This window comes from Engraulis encrasicolus, chromosome 20, assembly GCF_034702125.1.
Source record: "Engraulis encrasicolus isolate BLACKSEA-1 chromosome 20, IST_EnEncr_1.0, whole genome shotgun sequence".
In the NCBI taxonomy this organism is placed as follows: Eukaryota; Metazoa; Chordata; class Actinopteri; order Clupeiformes; family Engraulidae; genus Engraulis; species Engraulis encrasicolus.
In genome coordinates this window covers 18113475-18135359 of record NC_085876.1, presented here as the reverse complement: position 1 = coordinate 18135359, position 21885 = coordinate 18113475, and the positions used below count along the sequence as shown (strand labels likewise).

At 41.1% G+C, this 21885-nt stretch overlaps 2 protein-coding genes across 2 annotated transcripts in view; both read right to left on the bottom strand.

The window, feature by feature from the left end:
- LOC134436371 (collagen alpha-1(XIV) chain-like) overlaps positions 1-1783 on the bottom strand; it is a 160939-nt gene extending 159156 nt beyond the window's left edge. The window contains exons 1-2 of the mRNA XM_063185539.1: positions 1704-1783; positions 944-1121 (exon numbers count right to left, since the gene is read on the bottom strand). Coding sequence (XP_063041609.1) covers positions 944-1022 — 79 coding nt within the window. The 5' untranslated portion in view covers positions 1023-1121; positions 1704-1783. The remainder of the gene's footprint in view (positions 1-943; positions 1122-1703) is intronic.
- Positions 1784-8617: 6834 nt separating this feature from the next.
- Positions 8618-20333, bottom strand: LOC134435773 (DEP domain-containing mTOR-interacting protein-like). Its single transcript, XM_063184819.1, has 5 exons — positions 20174-20333; positions 13747-13851; positions 11564-11634; positions 10569-10673; positions 8618-10376 (listed from the first exon to the last, which is right to left on the bottom strand). Exons 1-5 carry the CDS (start codon positions 20190-20192, stop codon positions 10248-10250), a joined length of 429 nt encoding a protein of 142 aa, XP_063040889.1. The 5' UTR covers positions 20193-20333; the 3' UTR covers positions 8618-10247.
- Positions 20334-21885: the final 1552 nt, after the last annotated feature.

The window sequence follows — 21885 nt, the reverse complement described above, 5'->3', positions numbered from 1 at the left end:
ATTAAGTTAGATTTGGCATGGCAGAAAAACTACTTAAAAAAAAAAATCAAAAACATCCTCCAAGTGAGAGCCTGTGTTAAGACAAATCTCAGGACTCCTCACTAAATCCTACTGTCACCACAAAGAATTTTTCAAATGAAAACATGGAGGGTAATAACTTAAGTGTTGGAGGGATGGATGTAGGCCTACACCCCTCAACTAACATCTCTCTTACTCGTAACCTGTTGGCTGGATGCCTCGCAGGCAAGGCCGGCATTCAAGTCAAGTCTAAACTCAACTGGGGTTTGGGAAAGTGTGAAACCACCCTTGGGGCAGCCAGGAGGTCCTTGGTAGTCAGTCAGTCAGTCAGTCAGTCTTCATTCAATCGAAAGACAGATCTAAAGAGAGAGAGACAACAACTCCTCCCGTCACGAGGACAATATGTGATGTCTCTTGCAAGAGTAGTCGTGAACTCGAGATGTATGGAGCTGCCTTGAGATGATTTGCAGCCATACACATGAGTTCCTCAGCAGCTTTCATGAAAACAAACACGCAATACATAAAACAGAGCTGTCAGATATTAGGGGATTAAGAGTTCAGCATGAATAAACACAAAAAACACATACGGTAGGAGACATGAGAGAAAAAAAAGTGATATCACATGACACATCAGTGACACAAAACACACACTGCCAAAAAAAAGACATGGACCCTTCTGCACATCAATGAGAGAGAGGTAAGTCAGAGAAGGCACTTGGAGGTACAGAGCTGTATTTAAGTAAAAGTAAAAGCAGAAGTACTTTTAAACTGTGCAAGATAATGTAGTAGGCTACTATAGAGTTGTAGGCCTACACCAATAAGAGTACTTCTACTTCTACAGTACTTTATACAGCTCTGGAAGTGCCTGGCAATGCATTGATGGGGAGGCAATGCAAGTGCCAGCCAGGCAATGCAAAGATTTTACCTTGGCCCTGTACGGGCAGGGAAACCAGGCATCCCAGCGCGAGTATCAGCAGAGAGCTGCACGCCGCTGCCACCCTCATCTTTATGGACTCAGTGGGCACCAAGAGCAGGTCCCGAATTCCGATCCAAGATCACTCAAGTGAAGTCTCAGTCCAAAAGTTGATTGAATCCTGTGCAGGCTGACATTACAGCATACATGAAACAACATCTGTTGCAGGTAGCTTTGTGGAACAAACTTTCCAGCTACCAAAAGTTGGGTATGCTACATCAAAGGCTATTCTTTATTCAGGCTAATCTGGGTTTCTTTTTTTCTTTTCTTTTTTTTTTTGGTGAACACACTTGTATTAAACCTGTGATTAAGACCTCTACGTGTTCACCTGAGTTATAGTTTATCACTAGGAGGAGGAAACTACGTGTAACAGTGACCGTTCTGTTACATTAGATTACACTATTATGTAAAGAAGTGTTGGTTACATTTAGAGGCAAGAGACAAAATGACCGTAAGCCTTATTTATTTTATTTTTTTAAATAACATACAAATACACGACCTACACATTTATCATTTAAAAAGTCAGCTCGCGCGTCTGTGAACACCTTGAATACAGGTACGAGAAGACAACAACAAATGTGCAGCGCATGGTTGTCCGAACCCATTCAATGCAGGTCCACACACCACCAACACAAAGTGAAATCGCATTAGAAGGTGATAATCTCAAGCAGACAAAACACATCCAGTCATTCGGTTAAACGTGAACGCTTACCTGTAAAACAGATGGATTTCAAAACGCAGCGACGGGATTTTCCTGTGCACTGCACCTTGAGTCTGTCACCGCGGGCTCCTCGAGCTTAACTATCCTCAGCTCGCGCGCTGGCAGTTGAGGCATGCATGCGAGGGTGGGTGTAGCTTGCGCTTCTATTCATTCATCCATCCCTCCCAGCTATCCATTTCTCCACCGGGCGGCTCATTTATTCCTGAGTGTGAGAAAACGTCTCTCTGGGCAACAAGATTTCTTTTCTTTTCGACCTCATTTGCTATAGCCCAAAAGGCTATAGTGGGTTTGTGTGGTGATGGAGTTTACAAACAAAGACGGTCTCTTTCAGAACAGTTATCAGACAATAAGTCACAGTTGCTTAACTAAGATACAATTGTGTTTTATGTTTATTAAGATGTTTATTTGCACATTTGAACATAGATCTTGTTGTTTTCAGACTTATTAATGGGGTAGGGATAACGCATGGACTACAATTACACACAAGTTCTGATGCTCACACATTCCTCTGTCCTAACATCACCTGCAAGGAAAGGCTTGGACCAAACAGGCTTCAATCCAACAATCTACCTGTCATCTTGTGGAACATGTGTAAGAGATTACATCATGATAGCCTACTGTAGGGCCTACACATTTTCTTGCACTGAGAAGAAGGGAAATGGTGGTGAGATATTATTCCTTGTTTCAAGACGTTTTATATATATATATATATATATATATATATATATATATATATATATATATATATATATATATATATATATATATATATATATATATATATATATATATATATATATATATCAAGTTCAAGTCAAGTTGGTTTTATTGTCAATTTCTTTACATGCACTGGTCATACAAAGAATTTGAAATTACGTTTCTTGCTTTCCCATGCAGACATAGACTAATCTAGGTAAGGACATAGACAGTATAGACATAGACAATACTCATACATGGACATAAGACAGTATGGACATAGACAGTGCTCATACAGACATTTAAAGTGCAAGACTGGACAACAGAAGACTTGTAGAGAACATACATTAAGAGGAGGTATTTTGTTGTGCTTTTCTAAAAGTCCTTTGTAGCGTTCTGACATAGTAATAGTAGCATTTGAAGAAAAATAAATATTAAAAAGGGTCTATCAAGTACACCAGCAGCAGTGTGTGTGTGTGTGTGTGTGTGTGTGTGTGTGTGTGTGTGTGTGTGTGTGTGTGTGTGTGTGTGTGTGTGTGTGTGTGTGTATATATATATATAGGCCTATATATATTAGGGCCTGTTATGCCTATATGAGACAGAGAGACAGGGGAGGATCGGGAAATGACCCCGGACGGATTTGAACCAGGGTCCCCGTGGAACCCCATGCAAGCCCATATGTGTGGGGCTTAGCGTGCTGCGCCATAGCACCCCCCTAGACGTTTGTTTTGAACAGGTTTACGGCCTAGTCCTAACGTTTTATACATGTGTAAGGCACAGTGCCTATATAGCCTATCATTAATCTTTCATTGAATTATATCATGACAACTATAATTATGATATGTAGGCACCCTGGGGAAACATTCTAAACATGCATCACCACAAAAAAACATTTGGAGTGATTCTGACAGCTGCACATGAAAACAACGTAACTAATCAGTAATGAAAATATTTCCCATGGGCAAAATGCATGGGCATGGGCATGCAAAGGTAGCCTATTAAAAAATAATTGAGCACATTTATAACATTTATCACTTTATTTGTCATCAAATGGGTTGTAGCAACAGTACAGCAGCAGGCAGTAAAAATGATATGTCAATTCAACACTTAGGCCTATTCTGGGACCAAATACAATCTAGAAGATGCCAAAATCGACTCTGTAAGTGTGGAATTAACACTTCATTTTTTTCTGTGTATGCCAATCTAGTTGCATAACTGGCCCCTTTCTCCATCTACAAACAGTAAAAGGAAGACATCCCCCTCCAGCGTTCTGTCAAGCCAGGCAGGCAGGCAGGCACACACCACACCACACTACACCCAGCAAGGTAGGCAGGGATGGACTGACCATATGGCATGCAGGGTATTTGCCCGGTGGATTGTTGATGATTTTGGCCTGGACTTCCCCTTTATGTAGCCTAATGGTATCGTGCCTTATGTCGCTACGGCAAACCTCTCTGAGTCTGATTTCAATATTCATTTCGGTTGTTTGGGTAAAAAGAACTGATATTACATGACTTAAAAAGATAGTTACAGGCTACATTGTCTCTCTCAATGCATAGCTTGGAGTGGTCTTGGATGAAAATGCCTGGCCTGTTTTTCATCCCAGGCCAGCCCTGAAGGTAGGTGCTGGCTATGTGTCTCTACAGGTTGCCAGGAATGTTGAAGTCATTTTCCCAGAAGGTCAAGGCCATGCGCAGTGCAAGAGAGAAGCGGTGCAGTGCGGTGCGGCTCAGTGTGATGCAGGGCAAGTCTGCTTTGGAATCAACCCCCAGGCTCCGAGCTCCATGTCTTCTTCAACCTCCAGGCCCCGGGCTTCATGCTTTCGCTTGGGTGAGTGACAACCCAGGTATGGGTCTGCACATAAATAAAGCGGAGGCTGAAAAAAAAAAGATTGAGATTGTAGAGATGGAGATGGAGATGGAAGGAAATGATCCATTTTAGCTGTTCTACTTTAAATATTGCGGAAAACACTGTCACAGTTGGCAGGTGAAACAGGGTCAAAAGTCTTCCCCTTATCCATTATTCAGAGCTGTACACATCAGTAACTTTTTAAATGCAAACACTGAAGTGCAAACTGATAATTTACACTCACTCCATCATGTTGTAGAGGATGACACTTCAATATTGTCTGGAGGGAGTCAGTTTTGAATAGGCCTACGTGTATGTATTATGTGAAAGTTCATGATCAAGATCAAGGTCATGTAATTAAAAAGCTAGAGGTGGTGAATATGAAGAGTTTCATTGCAAATTGATGTAAGCACCATTTTTTTTTTTACTTTTGAATTTTATTATTGGAAACGACTACTCAGACATCCTATCATCTATATGTTTGAATTCTTACCATTCAAATAATGTACTTTTTGCAATGCAATGCAATGCAATGCAAGTCCCAGTACAAAAATGTGAATTTCCCCGAAATGTTCCAAAATGGATATACCTATGTCATTTGAGTGAAGCTCGTCATATGCTCGGTTGTAATTCTTAATTTTAAAACTTAATTTTAAGGGGCCAACTTGCTTACAACTCACCACTTTCACAAGAATTCCAGTGGCTTATATCTTGGCCCTTCTAAAAGAGGTCCACTTGCTTACAACGGCAGCTGCAAGAGACTTTACAGTGGTGTGTGTGGCTTGGACCAACCACTGGACACGTCATCAGTGCTAAACCAACCCAGACATCTTCTTAGCACAATGTCATGAAGCACTTACTGTGGAGGCCAGGATAAGATTTAGGGCCACGAGAGCCGCCCTAACCCCACCCCAACATTTCCAAAGAGTTTTCAGTCCTAAAGGTAAATTGCCACCAAACCCATCAGAATACTGACTTGACCTTTGACCTTTTGGAAACATTCCAGTGGAGACTAGTGGAGGACTAGTACCATTGAACCTGACCATATCCCCACACCCCCTTCACTCCAGGACACGTTCTTTTTTGTCAGTTTAGTGGGTCATTTTACAAGTGCTAATAACCCAGCTTAATAAACACTAATAGCAATCAAGACAGCTTAACTTTAGCCGTCGTTAAGTGCCCTTTTGGACAATTACAACAGTGTAAAAAAATGGACAACTGGACCAGACGCCTGTGGCAAAGAAATTAACTAAGTTACAGCCTGAATAGGTGTTCAAAAAATAAACCTGGGGGCCCTACCTTGGCACTAACGGTAGGGCACTTGTCTGCTACATGGCTGACCCGGGTTCGATTTCGGCCCAGGTCTATTGCTGACCCTTCTCCATCTCTCTCCCCACTCACTTCCTGTCAACGTCTTCACTGTCCTATCAAAAAAAGGCAAAAAGCCCCCCAAATATTTTAAAAAATAAATAAACCTGGAAAAAAAGTTGAACAATTTTCAGAAATTTAAATGCTAATCGCACCTAGTTAATACCATAGATGCTGGTTAGTTATACAAACTGGCACAGGTGATGCAGCACAAATGAGCAAAGAATCAGGACAACTTCAAATTCTCACCATCAAAAGACCTGGCACAAAAGACCTTATTTTCACCCCATGAGGACTCACTGGAATAAAATAAACAATCGGTAACAGGCAAGGCACACACTGCCATCTGCTGATGCAGACGCACAAAATCTCCATCTGGGGTTTTGCTCTGCTTTGGTGCCTCTACAGGCTTTTGAAAGTGAAAGAGGCAACAGGCACACATTCAAAACCGGCACAAAGGAGTCGAGAGAATCCCGCTTAGACAGACACTGCAATAGGGAGTAAGCATGTGTGCTGTGTAAAAAAAAGAAAGAAATCTTTCTTTCTGAAAGCCCTTTCTTCTAGTGCAATCACATTCAGATTGGAGCTTTATGGCCTGATGAAATTATTACACTGAGAGTAGCAACCTGTAAGAAACAATGAATTTTGTGTGGACTTCTAAAACGGTAGCTTGGAGAGGAGGCCGTCCTCGTAAATTCCTACAGTCATCCGCAAAGTGCTGAGTGCCCGCAATATATCAATCCAGGCAGTTAGCCCTCGTTTAAAGTTAAAGGGGTCAGAGAACAGGTCAAGTTGAGGTTTTCTTCCCAAATTGCAGGTGAAGCTTGAAAACCAAAATGGAAGGAAGCGTTGCTCCAAAAAAAAAAAAGCAAACCCATAGTCTCTGTCACTGATTTACTGTGAGACCTGGGTTAACATCTTGGGTGGGAGAGTGAAGCTTTTGAATCATCATCGCCATCTAGTGGTTACTGACTTCAAGCACTTACTTGAGTAGTGTGGTCATCATGCCAGATAGTGTTGAATAATCACTTACATGAATATACTGTATTATTGCCAGAGGTGGAAAGTAACTAATTACTTTACTCGTGTTACTGTAATTGAGTAGCTTTTTTGTGTACTTGTACTTTTTAAACTACTTTTTAAAATTTGTAATTTTACTTTTACTTAAGTACATTTTCTTTCGAGGAATGTACTTCGGTACATTTTTCAGCACAAGCGTTACTGAGTAAAAAAACCAAACAAACAAACAAAAAACCTCTAGAATTCTAGCCTAGTTTATAAAGAGTTGGCGCGTGCGACCTGTCTCTCACTCAAACGATGTTGGCTGACATGGAGGCTGACGATGGAGATTCACTTAACTCAGAGGAGATCAACATTAGCTGTTCTTCCTCTAACCCAGTGCACCCCTTGCACATCTAGAGGCAGAAAATGCTGATTGTTAAAAAGTAACTTTTTACTTTTACTCAAAGTAGCCTACATTTTAAATTATTTACTTTTTACTTTTACTTGAGTAGATTTTTTGACTGGTAAATTTACTCGTACTTGAGTACATTTTCAACAGAGTAACAGTACTTGTACTTGAGTACAATATTTTAGTACTCTTTCCACCTCTGATTATTGCACAGAACACAAACCAGTGACCAAGATAAGATTGTTGATCAATAAAAGGAACTTTATCAATTACATTTGAAAGAAAATGGCTGACAAATGCCAACTGAAGCACTGGCACATTCATATTCTTAAATAAAATTAAATATTTCCTGGAATATATCCCTTCTACATACAATACATCCATCAATTGTTGTACCAACATAATTGAAAGGGGGGGGGGGTGTCAACAACATATAAATTAAACTGAAAGGAAGAATCACATAATCACATACATTACACATTCAGTGGTGTTGGTTCAGTGGAAATGATACATTGTCAAAATCCTTGATATTGTACTTAATATTGCACATGCTTTGCCAAAACAAAAAAAGCATCTTGAATTAAGATGTTCTGAACTTTTTCTTGGTTAACAGTGTTTCCCACAGAAATTTTGGAAACTATGGGGGCAGCGGGGATTTTTTTTGTTTGGGGGGGGGGGGGGGGGGGGGGGTCTTTTCACTGCCCTTTTTGGGGGGGGGGGTGGGGGGGGGGGTGGGGAGGGGGGGGGGGGTGGGGGGGGGGGGGGGGGTTGTTATTCCGAAGTGTAAATGCAAAATGGCAAAACAATGAGTACAGTATGACATTGGCGCATGAAGAAATTATAGGCCTACGCCTACATTTCAGCCATTTATATTTTGAGACATAAGGCTACATAATACACATGCAGGGGTCTATGTAATGAAAAAAATAATAAAACAAAATAGGAGCAGAGATAAGAATTTAAGATCGCTGTGAAATTGTTAACGCATAAACAAAAATGGTCTAAGAGGGTAGGCTATGCCTTTTCCCCACACACACATTCTACATGAGGGGTGCTGGTCACAGGGCCAGTTTTTCAAAATTCCTCCCATTAAAAGGGCTGAACAACATATTACACATTTATGTCTATATTCACATTCATTATACACATTCATTTCTATATGCAGCCCGATGTCTCCTCTGCCTTGTCAATGAAGGCCTGTCACCTAACTCATTACAACTGTAAAACAAAGCCTGGGCTGGGGAGTGTTAGTAAACTCATCCCAACTGTCCCTTCTCGGAAGGTTTTTTTTTTTTTTATTGCTCCCAAACCCAAGTTAACTACAACAACTTGACAAGGCTTTTGATCCCTCTCTCTTTCAAGCACTTGTGGTTTTCTCTATAGGATGTATTTACTCCAGGAGGAACATGCGAAGGAAATCGTAATTGAAATCGCTTTTAACAAACACGGAAATCGTAAAAAAAAAGAAAAAAAAAAATATTTTTTTTTTTTTTTTTTTTTTTTTTTTAAATTTTCGGAAACTATGGCGGCCAAATTTAAACTATGGCGGGCCGCCATAGTTTCCTCAATGTATGGGAAACGCTGGTTAATAAATCAGTAGGCCAAAGCTGTTTGTCCACGATATTCCAATTCATCTTCATACCGTACATACAACACTAATATGGCCAGTCACTAATCTATACATGCCACTCCTTACTCACGAGTCAGTCAGCTTTGTTTTTTGACCTTTCAATTTATCACATAATATAGAACAATCCTACGGTAGGTGTACAATTACTGACCTTTTTCTAGCATAACCTTTTTCTAGATAATACAAATATATATATTTTTACCTCTAAATGACCCAAATGCAAAAAAAACGGGGGGGGAAAATTAACTAAACATTACTGGCTTATTTAAAGTGCTGCCAACTTTTTTAGGTAACTTTTCCCAAACTTTCTAAACTTTTTTTTAGACAACTGTAAGAGAAAATGTTGTACTGCTGTCATTTTGAGAGTTAAAGAAACTCCTCTTGTGCATCTTCTCTCATCTTGACTGTAATATTGTTGCATCTCCCCTCCTCTAAGATGCAATGAACTAGGCCTGGACATGCGGTGTGGTCCCCAGAAAAGTGGATGGGATGGGAAAGGCTCAATGTCCACTGTAGATCTGTAAGTTTGGAGTCAGGAGTCCGCACACTTAAAATCCTTTTTTTATATACCATGGCAGATTACGTTTCGACCATTGTCTTCATGATGACATTTTAATACATGTTCTATGCATGTCTGCTGTTGCCCAGTCTTGCACTTTATATGTCTTCATGTGTATTGTATAGGTACTCTAGGTGTAAAGTATGTGTACTGTCTATGTCTAATTGTCCACACCTAAAGTCGATGTCTATGTCTGCATGGGATAGTAAGCAACGTAATTTAAATTCTTTGTATGACCAGTGCATGTAAAGAAATTGACAATAAAACCAACTTGACTTGACATGAAGACAATGGTCGAAACATAATCCTGATAAAAAAAAGGATTTTCCATGTACGGACTCCTGGCTCCAAACTTACAGTCAGCCTTTGTCCTGCACCTTTTCCTGGTGATCAACATGTCTCGAGTCCACACACCACTGGTAATGGCAGCGGCAGACACAGATGATGTATTCTGGTATTCTGGTCTCTTTCTGGGGTTCATGAGGACTAGAACGAGGATGAGGAGGAGGAGGAGGAGGAGGATTAAGAGGAGGAGAATGCAGCCAGAGTTTACATATCATGATGATGATATTTTACTGTGATCAATTTTTCTCGACATACCAGCAGCAGCAGCAGCATCAGCAGCAGAAGCAACAGAAGCAACAGCCGTTGCAGATTTTTTTTTCTGGTCTCAGGGTTCCAGATGAAGATGGTTCTTTCCTGGTCTCAGGGGTCCCAGAAGAAGATGTTTTTTTCTGGTTTCAGGGGTCAAGAGGCTCCATGACCTCCATAACAAAGGTGCGGGGTCCCGTGGTTTTTTTTTTCGTTCTCAGGAGTGCAGTTGAAGATGGGGTTTTTCATGTCTCAGGGTTCTAAATGACAATGAGTGTTTTTTCCTGGTCTCCGAGGGCCAGATGAAGATGGTTCTTTCCTGGTTTCTGGGGTCCCAGATGAAGATGGTTTTTTCCTGGTTTCAGGGGTCCCAGATGAAGATGGTTCTTTCCTGGTCTCAGGGGTCCCAGAGGAAGATGTTTTTTTCTGGTTTCAGGGGTCAAGAGGCTCCATGACCTCCATAACAAAGGTGCGGGGTCCCGTGAGGATGAGGTGGCTGACCGTTCGGTAGTCCAGAGACAACGCGTTGACACCGTTCACAGACACCACAAACTGGCGCATCTACGGTACAGAGCAAAAACAAAACAAAAATGGACAAGAATCAAAATGTAGGCCTACTTCTAGGGTTTTATATATACTATATATTAAAAATATAATATATTTTCTATAATATTCTCTCTATTATATAATATATATAGGGTTTTAAAGTGTAATGTAATGTACTACAAATAATCTGTAATAAACATTCCTTACTTTCATTCCCACTGCTGCGGCAGGGCCACTGGGGTCTACGGCCTGGATGTGGCAGGGGGCACTGCCCCTCACCACGAAGCCCCAGCCCACATCATCCCCCACAATCTGGGAAGAGAGAGAGAGAGAGAGAGAGAGAGAGAGAGAGAGAGAGAGAGAGAGAGAGAGAGAGAGAGAGAGAGAGAGAGAGAGAGAGAGAGAGAGAGAGAGAGAGAGAGAGGCACAGAGAGTGACCCAGGGCACAGGGCTCACAAGAGATTTGGTTGAATCTAATCTCCTTGGAATCTCAACCAAATACTGGAGGTTAGTGTGTGTGTGTGTGTGTGTGTGTGTGTGTGTGTGTGTGTGTGTGTGTGTGTGTGTGTGTGTGTGTGTGTGTGTGTGTGTGTGTGTGTGTGTGTGTGTGTGTGTGTGTGTGTGTGTGTGTGTGTGTGTGTGTGTGTGTGTGTGTGTGTGTGTGTGAGAGAGGGTGGTGTATACGCACTAAAAAATGATTTAAGGCATTAATTACAATGATTCTTGCTTTACCCTGTAGACATGAATCAATACCTTAATGACTTTACATAGGGACCAAGATTTCCATCATTTGGTTTTGATTTGGCCTAATTATAATGTTCACATCCTCAACACACACAAAATTCCACGCACCCCCTGAAATCTCTGCCGCACTCCCAGGGGGTGCCCGCGCCCCAGGTTAAGAATCACTGCAGCACATAGTACATTACATTTAGACTTTTGTTCAAAGTGCCTATGCACACTCTCAGTTCATATAACTGTAAAAAGAAGAATAAAAATTCTCATTTTAAAGAAACATGGTTTTGCTTTCACGACACAGTAAAGAGAATAAATGAAAACATACGGAATTGTTGTATATTGTGATATATATCATCTTGATAAAGCATAATCCATATCGTGATATACCGGCATGTTTTTTTTCCATGTCACCCAGCACCATTATTGCTATGTGGAGAAATGTGGTGGTTAGTAAGAGCACTTACAGTGAATGTGCGCTTGATGTACGGCCCTCCTGGCGTCTGAAGCTCCTGGGGACTGACTTGCCTCCTCACAACTGTGGGAGAGATACATGTGCAGGAGTTTATATGTCATATGTTATTATATGGAGTTAAAGAAGCACTCCTGCCAATTTCAATATGCTGTTGCATTGGTCGCGCTACCCTTGACTTGTCAGTACCCGGTGATGCTGCATTTTTTGGCTTAGCCCTTTCCGAGATATGAGCTATTCTAATGGGGGCAGCTTTTGTTTACATTTTTAAAAATCTTAACATAGGCCTACTCCAAACATTTTCCCAAAAGGTATCGTTGTTTTCTAGTTGTCTGCTGATGTTGGGAATAAATCAAGATGTTTCTTTGAAATGTAAACAAACACCTGCCCCCATTACAATGACCAGGATCTCGGAAAAGGCTGAAGAAAAAGAAAGAAAAATCTCAGGTACTGACAAGTCCATGGTAGTGTGAGCATTACAACTGCATGTTGAACTTGTCTGAAGTTACCTTTTAACATATCTATTAGTAGTGGTGTCAACAATAATCGATTCGCCGATGCAATGCAATGCAATGCGGGGCATGGGCGATCCAATTCAGTGCGGCAAAGTTCCAGAATCGATGCTGCAATTTATTTAAGTTTCATTTACCTCCGTGGATATTTCGGGAGCAAATGAATGTTAAATTAAATAAAAGCACGTCAAAGCATTGAAAACTGTGATACTGATACAGAAAACAGCCAATAAATTGTTGCTCAGGATCTGACTAATTGCATTGCCTCATCATGACTGATGAAACATTTGCTTTGCTTTCAGTAGAAATGTAATGCATTGCAATGCATTGTAGAATTGAATCAGATCGAATCGAATCGAATCGAATCGTATCGAATCGTATCGAATCACTACCTCCCGAATCGAATCGTATCGAATCGCTACCTCCCGAATCGTAATCGAATCGAATTGTGAGGGCAGTGCAAATGCACACCACTATCTATTAGCCTGACTCCCGTCCTTGACCTGTGCATATGGCCTCACGTTTCGCTGGTGTCCCACCTCTGTGGAGAAAGCAATGACATTTCCCTGCTGTCCGTCTGTCTGGTCATCTTATGAGGGGCATTTCCCCATTCAATATCCCGATTGCAAATGAGAAAATGACCTTTGAATTGTGCACCAGTAAGACATAAAAAATATACTTTCAACCCCGGTTGCAGGGCTTGACTGCCTTTCCAAAGTAACTAGCCATTCAGCCTCTCTACAAGCCACACTTTTGGACAGGGTGATCTTGTTTTTCTTTTTTTTCTTTTTGATTGACATACTCAAGAGTAAACTACCTGCCAAAGTGGCTAATGACACTGAGATTATTACAAATCACAGTAGGGTGACCATCTCCGTGACAGGTAAAAGGAGGACATATTTCTGGACACGGGGTTTGGGGATCCTCCCCTAAGAAAATTATGTGTTTCTCAGATGCAATTTCATGCATTCTAATGCATTTTTCTCCAGCTTAATGCTATGCCTTACGCCGGACAACACACTGAAAAGACGGACTGTCCATCCTTAAGACGGACGTCTGGCCACGCTAAGCCACAGCCAGGTTTTAACAGCATTTGGCCGATTGGCAGGTGCCAATGTCAAGACCTGGACCCCTGGACCCTGAAAGAATTGTTACTAACCAGTTAGTAATTTAATAGGTTTCCAATGACAAATTGCATTGTCACCAAGTAAGTTGCCAAGAAACACACCCCTGGCCAGTTGCCAATGGCCTCTATTGTAACATTATTTGAAACAATATGTTGTTTGATTCCACTGAGACAGTAGCCTCGTGCACCATCCTATGGACAAGAGACTTGGCTCCGCACTACGTCTGGTAACTGTTTTCTGTGGAGCGATGTTGAGTGGTAGGATTTGACTGGTGTTCTGACAAACGGTCCTACATTGTAATTTCATCCTACGGTAGGATGTTATGTCAGACATGTCTGATAAACGGTCCTACATCGCCAAAGATAGACATCAGACATGTTTGTTCAACAACTTATCCTGATTTTTCCGTAAATTTCTTCCTTCAATCGCGTCAGATCAGACAACCTCCAGACCATGAATACGAAATTAAATGGTAGTATTATGGGATGGTCAGGACAAGGCTACTGAGACAGGCCTTAAAACCCAGATATGTGTCCTACCTGACTTTGGGTTGTTCAACACGGGCGAGGTGCCATGGCACTCAGCGTCACCTGCTCTGCCTGGCTGACCCCCCGACCTGGGCTTCACCTCTTTTGCTGGAGTGGCTGAAGATAAGAAAGAAAGAAAGAGAGAGAGAGAGAGAGAGAGAGAGAGAGAGAGAGAGAGAGAGAGAGAGAGAGAGAGAGAGAGAGAGAGAGAGAGATGGATAATAATGAGGGTGAGCAAAGGAAGGAGAGATTATGTGTTCTAAAAGGGGAGATAAAAGATGAAAAGGAGTTATACTGTTCATGTTGGTAATTCTAATATTTACATAACCCAATTTCTTCTGGCGAATAGGAACCTTGCCATGCTCTAACTGACATGTTTATTTGCAATCCTCAAATCATGCTTCGCTTTTGAAGACCTTGTAACTTTACAGACAGAACTGAAGCTAATGTTTTGTTACTTTTAGCTAATAGACGGGGAGGAACGGTAGCCTACCATGCACCCCCCCCACAACAAAACGCCATATGATTTTTTTTGATCGTCAAGATGTCCTGAATAAGAATTTGAGTGGTAACAGTAATATAACTCACTCCCACTATACTTTTTCACATCATATTGTATATGACCCCAGAATGCTCAATGCATTCTAGTAGTACACTGCCAAGTCCTCTAGAGCCATGATTCAGTTGGATATCATAGCTTATGATATACCATATGAAAGCTTGGAGTCTGCAGTATACATATATAAAACTGTATTTAGTGTAGCTTTTTGCATAGCAATGGTTGCTAGGCAAAGCATCTTCCTTAACAACCAGCATCAGTGACACAGTTCCTCTGTGATTACATTGCGCTATGATGTCTGGATCTAGACCACTTTTCCAAGGTTCAACATGACTTGTTTAAACCTCCAAGATGTCCTTAATAAGAATTTGAGTGGTAACAGTAATTTAACTCATTCCTACTATACTCTTGTACATCATATTGTATATGACTCCAGTACGCTCTACACGTTTTAGTTCTATGTAGTAGTAAACTGCCAAGGCCTCTACAGCCATTTTGCAGTTGGTTATTATAGCTTGTTATGTACCATATGAAAGCTTGGAGTGTGTAGTTTATGAATATTACATATGTATAGTGTAGGCCTATGACATTTGGGAAGATATACTTGGTTTATGATATGATGTCTGAGAGCTCTGATTTTTTTCGATTCTTTAAATGACTCCCTTCCACAATGCTAGCCAATTATCATATATTTAAATATTGTAGTTTTTTAATTATTTAAAGGGTTTTGAGAATTAATTAGCGCATCATAATTAGGGATGGGATTTATCCGCCCTCCAAAACTGCTTTGAAATAACTGACTGTGATATTTTTAAACAAGTTGCCACCAACAACAACCAAATAGACATCGAGGAGTATAAAGATACAGTCACATCCTACATCACCAAATGCATAGACGACGTCACAGACACAAAAACAATAATCACTCGAGCCAACCAGAAGCCATGGCTGACAGGGGACGTCTACAGGCTGCTGAGGGCAAGAGACATAGCCTTCAGAGCTGGGGATAAAGCGGGCCTGAAAACAGCTATGGCCAACTTGTCACAAGGCATTAGAAAGGCAAAACAAGAATACACACAAGCAAAGATGCACGGAGCCTATGGAAGGACATCCAAGCTATCACTGACTACAAGCCATCACCTCGGAGCTGCAAAAACAACACATCCCTGCTGAACGACCTCAACAGCTTTTTCACACACTTCGAGGAACAAAACAAGACCCACCCACAGAATACCTGTGTCTACCTGTTGATAGCATGAAGAGGGCTCTCAGGATCAACCCACACAAAGCAACAGCCCCAGACAACATCCCTGGACGGATGCTGAAAGACTGTGCTGAGGAACTAAAGCATGTCTCCACTGACATCTTCAACACCTCACTACAACAAGCCATTGTCCCCTCCTGCTTCAAAGCCGTCACCATCATATCGGTACCAAAGAAGTCATCTCCATCCTGCTTCAACGATTGACTTCAGCTCAGCATTCAATACCATCATACCCCAACAGCTGATATGCGAACTGGACAATATGGGCCTCAGCACCTCCCTCTGCAACTGACTGCTAAACATCCTGTGCGAGAGACCACAAGCAGTGCATGTTGGCAACAACACTTCGGACACCATCACGCTGAGCACAGGAGCTCCATTAGGGTGTGTGCTAAGCCCTTTACTCTTCACCCTGCTCACACACGACTGCAAAATATCACCAACCAGGTGAAGTTTGCAGATGACACAACCCTGACGGGTCTCATCACCAACATTGATGAGAAACACTACAGGACAGAGGTGGACCACCTAGCCAAGTGGTGCAGTGACAACAACCTCCTACTGAATGTCAGCAAGACAAAGGAGATTGTTGTCAACTTCCAGAAAGGTCACCACCAACTCCTGCCACTGACCATCGATGGTGCTGCTATGGAGAGGGTGAGCAGCACAAAATTCCTTGAAGTACACATCAGCGAGGACCTCTCCTGAACCACCAACACTGCATCACTGGCCAAGAAAGCCCAGTAACGCCTCTACTTCCTGCGCAAACTGAGGCATGCCAGTGCCCCACCAGCCATAATGACCACCTTCTACAGAGGAACCATTGAGAGTATCATCACCAGCTGTATCACTGTAAAGTGCACTGTGGTGGTAGCAGTGAGAGTGAAATTGAAAGTGATTGGTCAAGCACAGACAGTGACAGTAGCAGTAAATGAACTTTCCACCTTGGACTATACCTTTCCCCAAATGTTCAATAAACTTTATTTATGATTCAACTGGTTTCCTTCTATTGGGGTCTTGTGGTCTTGCGCACCAACTTGCATGGACTGTGACAGTGACACAGACCGTACAGATTGCAACATTGTCAATAGTTCAAGTAGTTAGTGCTTACGGTTTGGACTTTTCCAAATTGTTAATATATTTCCTTTTAAGGTCTTTATATGTAAGAATTGCTCATTTAAAGAATCAAGGAAAAAAAAAAACAGAGCTCTCAGACATCATACCACTACACCAAGTATATTTTCCCAAATGTTATAAGTACACCAAAAATATGACAATGTTCATAAACTACACACTCCAATGTTTCATATTGTATATAACAAACTATGATAACCAACTGCAAAATGGCTGTAGAGGCCTTGGCAGTTTACTACTACATAGAACTAAAACGCATAAAGCGTACTGGGGTCATATACAATATGATGTACAAGAGTATAATAGGAATGAGTTATATTACTGTTACCACTCAAATTCTTATTAAGGACATCTTGGAGGTTCAAACAAGTCATGTTGAACCTTGGAAAAGTGGTCTAGATCCAGACATCATAGCGCAATGTAATCACAGAGGAACTGTGTCACTGATGTTGGTTGCTAAGGAAGATGCTTTGCCTAGCAACCGTTGCTATGCAAAAAGCTACACCAAATACAGTTTAATATATGTATACTGCAGACTCCAAGCTTTCATATGGTATATCATAAGCTATGATAACCAACTGAATCATGGCTCTAGAGGACTTGGCAGTGTACTACTAGAATGCATTGAGCATTCTGGGGTCATATACAATATGATGTGAAAAAGTATAGTGGGAGTGAGTTATATAACTGTTACCACTCAAATTCTTATTCAGGACATCTTGATGATCAAAAAAAATCATATGGCGTTTTGTTGTGGGGGGGGTGCATGGTAGGCTGCCGTTCCTCCCCGACTATAAGCTGTGATGACACTCATGTGCTCTCTTTACGAAAATGAGCATTGAAGATTTGCCAACGCTACATAAAGTAGAAGTTGATGCACCGTTTGATTTATTACACATCAGGGGTGCGTTTCTCAAAAGAGAAGTTGTTAGACTGTTAGTTACTTCGTTAGTTGCCAATGGGAAAATGCATTGCAAACAACAAAGTAGCTGATGTAGTAAGCAACTGCGCTTTCCAAAAATGCACAAGGCTTTTGTCTATAATATAATTCTATATTTTGGATTTAACTACATTTTTTCTTTAAAAATTAAAACTGTTTTTTTGCCAAATCCCCAAGAATCAGTGAAATACAGCATGATGTAGACCTATACTGTTACTGTATGTGTTTACTCAACTGCACAATAAGTATTCCAAGAACATATTAACCCGTTGATGCCTTAAGCCCCTGCAAAAACACCTGCTGAATGCCAAGCCCTTGTTGGGAAAGTTGCCCTCAGCCTATAAAAACTTAAATAGCTTAGCCTCTGATGCACATAAAAACATGAAATAAGTTACATTTAAACCTTATAAGACCCTCATCTTGCAATAGAATGTGTTCATTCAGCTGTAACATATCCACATTTTTATTTTAAAAAGCTAAAACCTCAAGAGTTTGAATACAGCGTATATGTGTCTCCAGGCACCAAAGGTCAAACAACATAAACGAGTCATCAGGCTAAAATGGGTTAAGTGATAAATCAGGCTTAAAGAGTAACTTGTACCAATTTTGACATGTGATGCTCACACTACCATGGACTTGTCAGTACCTGAGATTCTTTTTTTTTCTTCAACCTTTTCTGAGATCTTGGTCATTGTAATGGGGGCAGGCGTATGTTTACATTTAAAAAAAACGTCTTGATTGATTCCCAATAACATCCAAAAGATTATGCAACATCAGCAGACAACTAGCAAACAGCGATACCTTTTGGGATAATATTGGGAGTAGGCCTATGTTAAGAAAGTTTTTAAAGTAAACAAAGTCTGCCCCCATTAGAATAGCCCAGATCTCGGAAAGGGTTGAGTCGAAAAATGCAGCATCACCGGGTGCTGACAAGTCAAAGGTAGAGTGAGCAATACAACAGCATATTGAAATTGGCAAAAGTTATCCTTTAATGAACCTACAGGAAGTGGTAAACCTGCTAATAGGTAGACCACGGGACGGGTCTCATTAAGTTAACACAATGAGGATACCATTGGTGTTGCCACATGTCCAGGTTTTTCCTGGATTGTCCCAGTTTTTATGGTCTGTCCAGCTAAATGTAATAACCGTCCCGTTTTTTTATAATGCACGTCTTCATATCACGGCATTGAAATAAACACATATCATTAATGTTTTGCGCTTGCACGTCAATGTGTCCCAGTTTATTATCACTGAAATGTGGCAACCCTAGATGCCATTGTATTACATGATTTACCACTACCCCAAGGTTAACATTACCTGGTTTACTATTTAACCGGCATTGTGGAGACTGGAGTACCCCCTTAGTAGCAGTGTGATGAATTGTTGACTAGCAGTGTCCTGATCTTGGTGAGATAGACAGAAAAACAGGAAGTGCATGCTGCATAGATGAATCATCCATTCTCATCTCTACAAGATATGGAGGCCATTGTTGACACTTTCGTTGCCATAGTATAGCACCATATCAAAACAAATTAGAGAAGAAATTCCTGCAATAGTTTGAAAGAAATAAGAAATATATAACCCATAGGGGCGAATAAATGTTAACAAGATGAGTTTTTGTGTTGACAAGTGAACCAGCCGTCAACCTTTTTAAAAGCCAGCTGTCTGTGTTGTAAGCTCCAAGGTCGATCTGGAAACTGGCTCTATCAAGTGCCACTGTTTACTCCCTGTATTTGTGCCATCACTGCATTCCAAGCAAGCTAATATTTACCCACTATCCTGGCAGCGAGCGGGTGACTTCTGTTGCACAACACTATATTTATCAAGCTGTGATTAAGTGCCTACGAGTTAAATTAAATCCCCAATGCTGCACACAGCAATGTGCAGTGCGGCCCAGCTATTTGTCAAGAGTGTCTTTCTCACTAACAAACTCTGTGTGTCTCTGTGTGTGTGTGTGTGTGTGTGTGTGTGTGTGTGTGTGTGTGTGTGTGTGTGTGTGTGTGTGTGTGTGTGTGTGTGTGTGTGTGTGTGTGTGTGTGTGTGTGTGTGTGTGTGTGTGGCCACACTCTGACATGCTGGAACAAGAACACTTATTCTTCTTCTTCCTCTTCTGTCTCTGCCAGCTCTACAGAACAATACGTATCAGTGTGTCAAGTGTTGTGGTGTCAGATGCCTATGTCATCCTAGGGGACAGGAGAGTCATGCTGTGTTATCTTCTTCCTTCACGCTAAAAGCTGAAATTATGCACACTGACTACTGGTTTTGTTTGCCAGTGATTAAACAGAACCTAAATTTAGGAACATTGATTGGCACTTTTTAAAAAGAAATCTAACAATGAATCTAGTAAATGAGGTGACAATGCATTTTTTTACAACACATCTACAGCATGAGAGCAAAACCACTGAAAAAGAAAAAAGCAACAAAATCGAAGAATAGGTAATCAGTTATGGATAAGATTAGGATACGAAAAAATCACTCTGTCCCTTTTCCAGTTACTCCAGTTGTTATCAACAGTACGCTGTGTGCAGTCCCTGAGACTTACGAGATGTGCGGGGTCCCATGTTTTGTTTTGTTTTTGTTCTCGACGACCCACAGACCAACAGAAAGTTGCCAAGTCGAGAGAGTGTGCAAGCCAAGCAAGGTGAGCTCGGTGTCCGTGGCTCGCTCTAGTCGATTCGGATCGGAGCAACACAGCGCAGAGAGTGCACTGATCTGGTGTAAATGTTAAACTAGAAAGGCAAACAGCCGGCGAGCCACATGGCACACGCTGGGAGGGGCCTGTGTGCCTTGTTGCCAGGCAATGCGAAGGTGGAGGAGATAAGGGGTCAGGAAAGAGCAGGAATCACTCATCCCCCTTGGACAGACACAGGAGGACCACAGGCAGCAGGCTTTTTCCATTGCTTACTTGGAAGAAAGTCAAAGTTCAGATGTAGTATGTACCTACAAGATGTTTTTTTTCCTCAAGGTGTAAAAAAAAACAGTCACAGCACAATATCAATAGACATTCAAGGTGGATTCATATAACAACACACATGCCAAAGGCAAAATTACGTAAAAAGCTCATGGTATTATTCAGATATGGACTGTACCATTATTATATCAATCAGATATGGACTGCACACTTCTTGTCTGTTATGCTCTATGAAAGTCGCCTGTTAATGATCATTTTCTTCATATAATTAAGCACACATGGACATTACATGTACTGCAACATACGTAAATATTATATATAGAATGTGTATGGTTGTTTACTCATATGGCACATGCCACAAAAGAAGGCTATTTATTTTTCCAAATATGAAATTGGTATTACCATGTACACTTGTTTAAAATACTAGCTAGACTCACAAAGGCATGTGTGAATGGCTCTTGTGGTTTCCGGTGAATGAGTAGTGCTATCCAATATGGAGTTAGATCATTCGTCCCTCATCAAACATAAACAGCTCCTTGAACACCCAAGCACGGCCAAGCCTGGGTTTCTTGGGATGACAAAATTTGACCTGCGTGAAGCTGCCCCCCCTCAGACCCAAAATACTGAAATTACACTGCAGATTGTTTGTGCTATTTTTGTGCCGGATTGTGCTGTAAAAAAATAGTTTGTGCTTTTGAGTAATTTAAATACTAAAGATACTTTTAATGCATTTTCTGACCTGTGACGTCACACAACCCCCCCTCCATGTCCAAATTTCTCCAAAGTAGTCTCAATCGAAGGGAATTTGTTTGTGCTCATTTGTGCTGTGAAAATGAACGCTTCAATCACTTGTTTTGTAAAGTTACAGCCGTTTTATTGTAGTATTTTATTATTTTATATTATTATTTTCATTCTATTATTATGCTATTTTTTATTAATAGCACAAACAAAAAAATGTACAGCACTATCCAGCACAAATATAGCACACACAATCTGCAGTGTTATTTCAGCATTTTGGGTCTGAGGGGGGGCAGCTTCACGCAGGTCAAAATTTGGTGTATTTATTTAGTGAATGCCTCATCTACAGGTACGTGGGTCATGTCAATCTTAACCAAAGCAAATGTATTGACTTGACACGTTGTATTCCACAGAGGTGATGAATCAGAGAATGACTTAGTGAGATCGGAATGAGATCAATACGTGTCTGCTGGTCAACTCGAAGCAGTGAGGGCCCGACTGTGGCTCTAACCAGGGCCGTAACAAGACATTTTCAAATACCAAGGTCAACTGCGTACTGTACTGCATACTGTACATTTAGAATGCTTCAAACTCTTCAGTCAAAC

Excerpts from the sequence above, each read along its gene's own strand:
- LOC134435773 (XM_063184819.1), bottom strand. Across the intron at positions 10,674-11,563 it reads ACATCAAGCGCACATTCACT|ATTGTGGGGGATGATGTGGG; the intron begins GTAAGTGCTCTT and ends CTCTCTTCCCAG. Across the intron at positions 10,377-10,568 it reads CCGCAGCAGTGGGAATGAAA|ATGCGCCAGTTTGTGGTGTC; the intron begins GTAAGGAATGTT and ends TCTGTACCGTAG.